This window comes from Protomyctophum bolini (assembly GCF_963924005.1).
Source record: "Protomyctophum bolini genome assembly, chromosome: 16".
Taxonomy (NCBI): Eukaryota; Metazoa; Chordata; class Actinopteri; order Myctophiformes; family Myctophidae; genus Protomyctophum; species Protomyctophum bolini.
The window spans coordinates 28,372,395-28,383,486 of record NC_137877.1 but is presented as its reverse complement, the minus strand read 5'-3'; the positions used below and the strand labels follow the sequence as shown (position 1 = coordinate 28,383,486).

The following is an 11,092-nucleotide window of genomic DNA, read 5'->3' as shown; positions in this document are numbered from 1 at the left end:
TATTTCTAGTGATTTGGGCAGTTGATATAGACCATTTTATACTTTATCGTAATCAAGACAATTCTTTTGAGAATACCTATTTTACATTATAAGATATTCTAAAAGAAGCAATGTCCGGACATGGCAAAGATCTGGCAAATTCTAGATTTAGTATTTACACCGTTCACCTATTATGTTCTTATTTTGATCATAGACCCAATTATTGAAAGTAAAGTCTCCAGGTTTTCTTCACAATATGTTTGACACTATTGTCACTATGGCACATTAGGAGTCTAACTAGTGGTTCTCAAATGTTTTATTTGCAATTAGGACCCCCTCTCTGAGAGTATGGTCCATTTGGTTAGTGGTTCTGGACCCGGTTAGCTAGTGAAATGGTGACATTTGTGCACTTGCTCATTCTATGGTGAACTTCAAAATAAATTATCTGTCAATGAGCCAGGCATACATTTGAAAATAGTTAAAAGATATGTTGGTCTTTTTATGTTGTGTGCATCCTTAGAGTATAGAAGTGTGCATCAGCCCATTTTTGTCAGCCTCATTCATTAAACACGTCACGTTTGACAAACTCCAGTTGGCAAATGTGTGAACACGTGCAGGAGTGGACACGATCAGAATAATGAATGTCCATATAATGTTCGTTTGAAAACGGTAGTCTCTATTGGACATTAGATTGCTCCCTTGCGCTGATGGTATGGTACAAAAAAGACAGGGGGGGGAGGATGATTTTCCTGACATGGAGAATGACTTGTGGTTGTGGAGACTGGAGAGCACAGTCGCTGCGTGCACATGGAGTCATTGTGTAAACCCTTGGCTATAGAGGACTTCAAACTGGGCACCCGAATGTCTTCAGACTCCACGTCTTTTCTTTACCCCCTCAACTGCCTCAAGCACCGAACTCCTTATGAATACCATTTGGCACCGCACCTTGGCCGACCTGACGATGGGATAAAAACTTGACCAATGTGAGTGTCAGCTTTTCTTACTTCAATAATAGGCTAATTAATGAACAAACGCGATAACTTGAATAGAACGGCATTTTGGCATAGTTATAACTTTCTTTATTATGGCAGTTATCATTCCACTGAAATGACGCTCGACTTGAATTAAACTTTTGTTAGACCGTGACTTTTATCCACATCATTTTATAAAACGTGCTTGATGTTAAACTTATACTAATCACCGTCGGACGAGTTAGGCTATATACTTTTATTTAGTTTGGAGATTATAGTCTTCGCTTAAGCCTGATTGCATGCCGTGTGTGAGGTAGGCTATAGGGTGCGTTCCTCTGCTATTTGTAACCCAGCAACTGTCCCAGTGAATGGCTGGGTGCACAAATCCTATTATTTAAAGAATCGACACTCTTATTGGATCAGACATCCCGCGGAGTACACAGTTTCTAATATCAGGCTGCCTCAGACAACCCCCAGGTCATTTTAGTAGTTCAATTACCAAACTTGGACATTTTTGGGGCTCTCCACATGGTCTCCCCTCTTTAACCATATTCTGTACAGCAGTTAGCCTACATTTGGACAATGAAAACGAACGAAATTTAACTACCTACTACCAAAACTGGCTTGTGGATAATTGTCTACAAAATTGTCTTACGTTCTTGAAGTTGACTCTGTCACTCATGCATGTTCGAGATCAGTTACGGCCCGGGTAACTCACAGGTCTATATAACTGAGAGAGTGCACATGATGGAACCAAACGGACCCTTTTGGGTGCATTTTGGGATGTGTACGCTAGTTATTATCCTGGATCCTTGACCAGAAAAGGTTTGAAAGCCACTGTGCGTAAATAACGCTTCCACAATGCCTGCCTCATTTTGACAAGCAGAGAGACCCTTTGTACGCACGCGCGCCAGAGGGTCTCCTGTCTGTCTCCTCCTCCCTGTGAGGTACCTGAGAGAGAGAGAGGAGCGCACCTGGATCCACAGAGACGGAAGTCTTCTCTGCACAGATTTGAGCACTGCAGCGCAAAGCGACACGGACGCTCTGGAATCCATGAAAGGGAAAGAGAGTCACTTAATAAGTTGCCCAAAATAAAGCAGCCAGGATGTTATTCTTTGGATTTTTAAACAACCCTACGTTTCCTGCGTCATTATGAAGTCTAATGGTATGTGGTCTTCCTCCTTTTGTCACTATATGATTAGGCTACAGAACTTGTTGAATGGATAGAACTGTACAATAGTGCTACCACAACAAAACAAAAGTGATTACCTCCTTTGAGTTCTCACCGGAGGTGTCCATGACTGTGCTGTAAATCAATTTATTGTTATGAATGTTTATCTTGAATGTGTAACTGAGGTTTTGCGTGACACAGTATTCTCAATGGCATCCTGTCTCTCTCGCTGCACTTCATTTTAGTTTGTGTGTGTGTGTGTGTGTGTGTGTGTGTGTGTGTGTCTACGTATAGCTGTTAGTAAAGACCTGATAATTTGTAAATTTATTGCAGGTGAAATCAAGTCTTGATGAAAAACAAGCTCCCTTCATTGCAAGAAGAATGACTACTCTTCGCAGAGTCCTCCGAAGGCGCTTGCACCCACTCAAACTGGCGGTAGTGACCATCGTCTTTGTCACTTTTTTGTTCTTCATACAACGTGAGGTGGGAAGCCAAAGCCCACAGGAGGAGCCGTGGCTGAAAGAGATGGCCGTCAAGAGGGATGCCGTGGTGGGCATGGTGATGGGAGCGGTCAATAACCTAAGGGACGCAATGCCAAAGATGCAGATCAGAGCCCCGGTGCGTCAGCAGGACAATGCAGAGGGACTGTCCTGTGTGCCGGGCCACTATACCGCCGCTGAGCTCAGGCCAGCCCTGCTGCGTACGCCTCAGAACCCCCGTGACCCCGGGGCTTCTGGGAAGCCATTCCACACGGACTCCCTGACTCCGACTGAGCAGAAGGAGAAGGAGAGGGGAGAAGAGAAGCACTGCTTCAACCTGTATGCCAGTGACCGCATCTCCCTAAGCAGAGACCTGGGTCCCGACACCAGACCACCAGAGTATGTCCTTGATAAAAAAACAAATAACAATAACGCGCCACAAAATCCTTAGTGTGTTAATTGAATCCCTGAGAGTATAGAAATTATAATGCAAGGGTCCAGTGTTTCATGCCATCCAGTGAATGTTGTCACCTTTCAATTACCATGTGATTCTTTTGAAAATATTCTTGATCTATTGGTGCACAGGAGCCACAGATTTGCTCCACCTAGTGGAGTTAAATATAGCTTCAGTGAGTATAGGGTGAATCAGTTTCCTTTTTTATATGCGCTTAAAACTGTCTTACTGGCTCAAAATGTAACCACAGCTACGTATGGAAAAACCGCAGAAGGAAAAGGAGATATGGTATAGATTGTTTCCAACAGAAATGCCTGTCTAACCAAAACAAGTCTATAATATTTGCTATTGGTTACTGGGGGAAAATTTCACTCAAAAACCACAGGGAGCTTTTTTTCTCTCACTGAAACATTGTTTCAGTATGCCTGCCCAGTTGATGCGGCCAGTTCAAGAAGAAGTACAGTTATGTTTGGCTAATTAACCCAGTCTGTCCATGTTCCGACTATTTTAATAGGGTAATTTACAAAGTCTCCCACCGTTAATATGGCTGGGCATTTCAAAGGCTGCCACACATGCCGTGTCACAGCTGAAATGGACACCCCACATGGGAGGGGACCTCTCTGATGTAATAACCACAGGCTATTGTGCTGCTCGGGGAACTATAAAGGACACTGGATCTTTGTGCTCACTATCTGTGTCCCCTTCTTCCCGCAGATGTATTGAGCAAACGTTCAAGCGATGCCCCCCTTTGCCAACCACCAGTGTGATAATTGTGTTTCACAATGAAGCGTGGAGTACCCTCCTACGGACGGTCTACAGTGTCCTGCACACCTCCCCCGCCGTGCTCCTCAAGGAGATCATCCTAGTGGACGACGCCAGTGTGGACGGTAATACTCTGCAGGGCCCGACCAGGACCACCCTGCTCTCCGCTGGATTCAATTTCAGACAGCCGGTTTGGGGCGGCCGAGCGGCCCTTTTTGGAGTGCCATGAAATGTGCCGAACGGAGCTCCAGCTCTGTGGCTCGTGAAGAGGGTTACAGCAGGAAACAAGAGGGCCGCTAGTGAATACTTTCCTGAGAGGAGCTAGCCGCGGTCATGCTAAGAAATGAGTCAGAATGAAGTTGGCTCCTGGAAATGGGTCACAGGTCACGAGTTGGGGGGGGGGGGGGGGGGGGGGGGGGGGTTTGGTGCAACAAAATGCAGGAGAGCAGAGGTTTCAGGGAATGAAGTCGGTCTGACACTCAACTGTGTGTTTGTGGTAGTAGGGTGCTATTAGAGCTCTGCTGAGCAACCGACTCCCTGGCTGTGTAGTCCAGGAGCCGGTCAGATGGACTTGGCAGCCTGCCATGCTGAGGATACAAGCCAGACGGCTCTTTCCCTGTAGCTCTGTGCAATTGTTAGCGTCCAGGCTGAGAGCTATGAATGAATCACATTCACACAATACTGTATTCATGACAAAAAAAATCAGTCTGTGGTTTTGATCAAAATGTTCTCCTTTTTTATTTATGTATTTGTTATTATTGCCGCCTGCTGTAGTTGTAATTCAGTAAAATGGTTATATGCTTAATTATCAACATACTGATTGTATCACATTGTGGTCATTGGTGACTCGAGTGTCCATAATTAACCCTGCGTTTCCTATACTTCCAGATGTGTTGAAGGATGAACTGGATGAATATTTAAAGCAGCTGGACATTGTTCGGGTTGTCCGCCAGCGAGAGAGAAAGGGACTCATCACTGCTCGCCTGCTGGGTGCTTCTGTGGCCACCGGCGATACACTCACCTTTCTGGATGCCCACTGTTAGTTGACACCGGTGATGTCAAACCACCTGGTTATTCACATATCCTGAATAGACAGAGACACAGTCCTCGGACACACCCATTCACACATGCACCCACTCACTAATCCACAACCACACAATGTATGCCTTGTGTTGCAATTCACCTGGCATGCTAGGCTCACTTAAAATGACCTGCAGTGTATTTAATTTAAGCATGTCAACAGGTATTTAGGGCTGATTTATAGTCCGTTGTACGCCAGTGTTGCACATCGTAAATGGCAGACCTACAAGCTGTCAACCCGTTGCAGTGTGACACATTGTGAGCTTGTAGATCGACTATTTTCAGTGTCCAATACCGCAACTAAGTATAACTCAGGCATAAGTCTCTTTTATTATTGTACCCCATGTTTTAACGATGGTGGATATTATCAAGGCTCATGTTGTGACACAATGTACTGCTTGGCAGGCGAATGCTTTAATGGTTGGTTGGAGCCTCTTCTGGCCAGGATAGCGGAGAACCACACAGTTGTAGTGAGTCCTGACATCACCACGATTGACCTCAACACCTTTGAGTTCATGAAGCCATCGCCCTATGGCCAGAATCACAACCGGGGCAACTTCGACTGGAGCTTGTCCTTTGGCTGGGAAAGTCTGCCCGATCAAGAAAAGCGAAAAAGAGAAGATGAAACGTATCCTATAAAGTGAGAAAACATTCAGTACAGTGTGTACTTTTATTATTGATTAGTATTTCTTATTATTCAGTTTGAAGACCATTGCAAACTTTGCTCTACCAAGTGATCCAAATGTCCCTGTTGAATGTAAATTGTACCTTTGTTTTTCTTCTTCTTTTTCTACAGGACACCAACATTTGCCGGTGGCCTCTTCTCAATTTCAAAAGAATATTTCTATCATATTGGAAGCTATGATGAAGAAATGGAAATCTGGGGTGGAGAGAACATCGAAATGTCATTCAGAGTAAGAAGTCACCAGGTTGTCATTCTGGTTCAGTTGCATTTTCTCCTGGTGTGTCTTTATGATATCCAAAAAGTTGCCTGTGACACTGATTTATAGATGTGTTTCATTGCCTTTTGTTGCAGGTGTGGCAGTGCGGAGGTCAGCTTGAGATCATACCCTGCTCTATTGTGGGCCATGTGTTCAGAAACAAGAGTCCTCACACCTTCCCTAAGGGCACGCAGGTCATCGCACGCAACCTGGTGCGCCTGGCCGAGGTCTGGATGGACGACTTCAGGGAGATCTTCTACAGACGTAACCAGCAAGCCACGCAGATGGCTAAAGAGGTACGTACTGTACTACTGTACTGCTCGAGATGCTAGTGCGCCTCAGTCATTTATTCAGATGGCTAAAGATGTACGTACTGCTCCAGATGCTAGTGCGCCTTCAGTCATTCATTCAGTGTGTTACTCATCACTATACTCAAACAAAAAAAAATGTATTCCTGCCTTAAACGGCAGGGGTTTCCTCTGGAATGTTTTAATTCAATACTGTCACGCGTAGTAATATGATTTTCTTTTCTTTCTTTTTTTCCCTCACGTTATCGACTCATGAGGCAAGTTGGGGCAACCCAATGCTGAGCGGCCTGTTGTGTTTTTATACAGTCAGGACTAAGTCTGAACATGTGTCACATGTAACAGCGTTCTGTATGGAGAAACCTGGAATTACACATGTGTGTAGGGAGCCACAGTGTTTTGCTGTTGTGATTCTCAGTGCATGAAATCCCTGGATATGAGAAGTATTCTTTGACAGAGAGAAATAGATTATTGACTTAGAAACCCTCCGCCTGAGGCTGTTAGAGGTTCAAAGCGGTTAGGAGACAGAGAGCGGGGGCCCAGGGGAAGTCTACTCTGGTAAATGACACAGACTTGCAGCGTTTCCCAATACAGGCCCTCATCTTTGTGCCATAAACAGGTCTCCTGGGGCTATACCTCAGAGAGTGCTAGGCCAGCGGGCCTTTCCCGCTGCCTTCAAACAGACACACTGTCTTTAACAGCCTCAAGGAATCTGCCATAATTGTGTGTGTGTGTGTGTGTGTGTGTGTGTGTGTGTGTGTGTGTGTGTGTGTGTGTGTGTGTGTGTGTGTGTGTGTGCGCGTGCGTGTGTGCACAGTGTTTATCCACATCATTATAGTAAGTACTCTCATTATTCCAGAGCTGGTGGTGCCCCAAATCCTTTCAAATGTACTACACATAGAACTATGAAAGGAACACTGATTGAATACTGGTGATTTTGTGTTGAGAAAAAACGTTGCCTTTAGGGCATTGGACCACAGCAACTGCAGTTTGAAAACAGAAGTAATCATATTAGATGTCCCTCTCAACGAATAATCGGTCAGTTTGGTCTTAGTTAAGCTAGACTTTGTTTATTGAATAGACGTTTCTTCTTTCTTGAAAACAATTGCCCAATAGCCATTGTGAAATCAACATTAGAATGTTCAGTTCTCAACCTAATCAACCTGTGGTCTATGTGGCAAACACACATTTTTCAATTCTAGATTGTATTTAGTCGAGGGTAGCCCAAGTTAAATGAGGAAAGTAAGAAACTACAAAATCGGAGTATTCTTGATTGTCTCCACCAGGCCGAAGGCATGGGGAGAGAGTATGTTTTGCACTCCGTCCGTGTGCGCCACCAGGAGGCCACAACCTGACCTGCCCTGGTGGAGAGTGGAGACCTGTGCCCAGAGGGGCACTTTATCTAGTTTCATACTGTATTATATTTGTTCATGCTTGTCTTTATACTATCTTTATACTATATGAATTAACAACGGTATTTTGTATGTACTATATATGCAATTTGATTAAATCAGTTGAGGGTTTAATAGAATCGTGCCATTTTAACTGTTTAAGTTGTTATTAAGCCTTCTTCATGAACCACCTCTGCACAGTGTAAGATGACCGACAGGAAGTGGTCATTTGAGTACTCTGGTAGCCTGATTCATACTTGGTTTCTCTTCATGTCTCACACGGAAAATAGCCGATCTATTCTCCAAGCTTGCTGTGACATGTTGTGAGCTCGTAGAACTGCTACTGTCGGCGCGAGACACCGCTGTGCAACTAAGTATAAATCAGGCTTTACAGAGCCTGGCCAGTGTTTAGAAAACGATTAAAAGTTCCCTTGCTGTAATGGCTGCCTGGAATTGTTTCCCACAGAGAACCTTTGGAGATGTCTCCAAACGCATCGAACTGCGCGAACGGCTGCAGTGTAAGAGTTTCTCCTGGTATTTGAACAACGTCTATCCAGAGGCCTTCATTCCTGATCTCAACCCACTCCACTTTGGCTCGGTAAGACCACATATACCGCACCACTGCCTCCTCCGTTTCTTTCACAACCTCACAACTGTCTGGCCACTGTGGGTTTAACCACAGCGTGGACTGAGGCCGTCCAGAATGAGCTGTTTCCAGTTGGCCACGGCCAGTGGTGGAAAGTAACCTAGTCCATCTAGTGCTGTACTGATTTGAAGTACAATTTTGAGGTACTTTACTTCAGTATGACAATTTTTCAAAACTCCGCTACATCACAGAGGCATATACATTTTATCTAATTTTTATCCCACGATTTTGTAACTCATTTTTCACCCCTGTGTCAATTATCTAATGTGATCCTGGGCTCTACACACCCTCCGCCAACCTAGTCCCCATATATGGGGGACATGGGGAGAGCAACGGACTTGAACTCATGCTTCCTTCATGCCTGAGTGTCCCCAGGACCTTATAGCTGTGAGGCTAAAGCACTACCAACAGTGCCGCCGTGCCCCCCCCCCTGCAATTATTTGAATACTGTAGTTACAAGTTACTTTAAAGATGTTGATTATTATTTCCAAAACATACATTAACCAATTCATTCCAATGTTATACTTAATTTATTCAAAAATAGCAGGTCTAAAAGTTCAGAGCTCAAGTTTGGAAAACATTTTAAAAAAAGTATAAAATCAGACATGCTGCATAATGAGAACCTTTACTTTTGGTACTTAATATATTTTGACGTCAATACTTTGGTAATTTTACTCGAGTGACATGTTGAATACAGGACCTTGTAACAGAGTATTTTTTACCTTGTGGTATCGAGTACTTCTTCCACAGTGCTAAAAGAATGCAAGCAGCAAGATGTCGTCGATGTTTGAACAGCTTGCGTTACTGAATTACTTGTGTGTTTTGTCATCCACACCACAGGTGAAAAACGTTGGTAAAGACTCATGTCTGGACACTGGGGAAAACAATGAGGGTGGGAAACAATTGATCATGTACCCCTGTCACGGTCTTGGAGGAAATCAGGTAGGATGGAGGCTTAATTTATCTTATTCGATTGCAGCTGTCAGCAGATACCTTGTATCTCCAAATTTCAACATTTAGTTGGCCTACTTTAGTTGGTCTACTTTGTCATACAATTGTCAAAAAATAGCTTATCTACAAACTCACAATGTGTGTGAGTGAATGGTGTGTCACCATTTCTGAGTTTATCTAACCAAGGAAAAGTATTATCAAGAGCTTGTGACTAAAATTGGGTCCATTGGAAAACTGGTTAATCTTTTCCATATCCTGAAAAGTAATGGTTTTGGACATACAAGGTTTCTACCTGACAGTGACAAAATAAATGAGTAATACAGATGAAGAGTAGATGGTCGGTATTAGTGATGGTTTTCCCATTCTTTTTAGTATTTTGAGTTCTCCACACATCATGAAATCAGACACAACATTCAGAAGGAGCTATGCTTACACGGGGCAGAGGGGGTCGTGAAACTGGAGGACTGCCAATATAAGGGCAAGAACACGTTTGTCGGAGCACAGCAAAAGTGGGAATTGAAGGAGGTGAGACTGCCATTCTTTTCGTCCACACTTTTTGACTTTCGGACAAACGTTTGACGTTAATTTTCTTGTCTGTCTTCTGTCCATGATAGAACCAGTTATTCTACATGCCAGGATGGAACATGTGTTTGACTTCTCGATATGAGCACCCATCACTGACTGCCTGCAATCCATCAGACAGATTCCAGCTCTGGTTCTTTCACTGATCAACCTGATGGACTTCTTTACCAATGAACACACACTGTATGCATGTGCATACTAGGAGGACCATGTCTATAAAGCAGCAACATACTTTTATTTTTTAGATTCATGACTGCATCAAGTTTTTATTTATTATTTTTATAATAGAAGAACTGAACTGCTGCTGGAAAGTTTGGACTTTTGAAGATGTTGCCTGCAACCGCCGGAAGGAAGCAGTCAATCTTCTTCAGACTGTGTATGTTTGCTATTCAAGCTTTCTTACCAAGCAAAGCCACAAATGAAGACGCCTCCAATATTATTTTAATTTTTTATCTAAGTTGTATCTTTTACAACAACTTGTTTTTTCAGGTGCAATTTAGACATTCTGAAGTCCACAAATGATGCACCAAAGACACTGACCAGGACCATTTTTGTTGGAATTGTGTAGCACTACTGTTTATGTGAAGCCAAACTGGACACTACTTCCTCATTGTTGAGAATATCCAGTGGCAAACATTCATGTAATAATCATGATTACCACTAGAGGGGGAGGTCTTCCTCTGTGTTGCAGGGTTTGACGCTGCAGAATAATAACCCACAACCCTTATTTACAGTCACAGAGTGCCTTCCAACAGAGGTTGGAGTTGAATTCACTTTAACAAACTATTCAAGGAATGAGTTTACTTCCAAAGTCAAGAATGGGACAGCGTTTTTCATACATGATACAAATATTGTTAGATTCATACTGTACATAAATAAAACGTAAAGGATATATTTTTAGTCTGCTAGGTATAGTTTCCGTTCCCATTTCAGAATTAACCCCTAATATGCTGCAAATACTGTGCTGTGGAACAAACTGCCTATTTAATTTGTTTGTGTTCACGATTGGATTGGAATTGTAGTGCAAACCCTGTAGTGAACGTACAAATACAAATGTATTTGGCCACACAATTTTGTGTTCGAATTAAATAATGTATTTGAAAATCTTCAGTGACCTTTAATTCCTTTAGTCTAGTATAACCTCAAAGTATTGATGGAATTGGGATTGCCATGTTTTCAGTTAAATGATAGTTGCCAGATTGGTATAAAATGAATGCTTCAGTGACTAAGAAGATTTTCTATTCATGTAGACACTATGATTATAGGTAATGAATATAATAGGAGAGTAGGACTTCAATATCACGATTGTTTCAAACTTTTGCCTCAATTCCAAATAATGATTATTTAAAAAGGTGAAAATAGTCAAGCTTGTAGAGCGTC

At 43.0% G+C, this 11,092-nt stretch overlaps 1 protein-coding gene across 1 annotated transcript; it reads left to right on the top strand.

Annotated features, from left to right (window-relative positions):
* The first annotated feature begins 763 nt into the window (after positions 1 to 763).
* Positions 764 to 10,770, top strand: galnt3 (UDP-N-acetyl-alpha-D-galactosamine:polypeptide N-acetylgalactosaminyltransferase 3 (GalNAc-T3)). The gene is made up of 12 exons (XM_080786629.1): positions 764 to 962; positions 1,837 to 2,115; positions 2,455 to 2,999; positions 3,769 to 3,941; positions 4,705 to 4,854; positions 5,302 to 5,536; positions 5,693 to 5,810; positions 5,933 to 6,133; positions 8,000 to 8,131; positions 9,020 to 9,121; positions 9,503 to 9,655; positions 9,745 to 10,770. The coding sequence occupies exons 2-12, from the start codon at positions 2,113 to 2,115 to the stop codon at positions 9,856 to 9,858; spliced, it is 1,926 nt and encodes a 641-aa protein (XP_080642755.1). The 5' UTR covers positions 764 to 962; positions 1,837 to 2,112; the 3' UTR covers positions 9,859 to 10,770.
* Positions 10,771 to 11,092: the final 322 nt, after the last annotated feature.

Coding starts and splice junctions, on each gene's coding strand:
- galnt3 (XM_080786629.1), top strand. Junction 6,134..7,999: donor CCACGCAGATGGCTAAAGAG/GTACGTACTGTA, acceptor TGTTTCCCACAG/AGAACCTTTGGAGATGTCTC. Junction 8,132..9,019: donor ACCCACTCCACTTTGGCTCG/GTAAGACCACAT, acceptor TCCACACCACAG/GTGAAAAACGTTGGTAAAGA.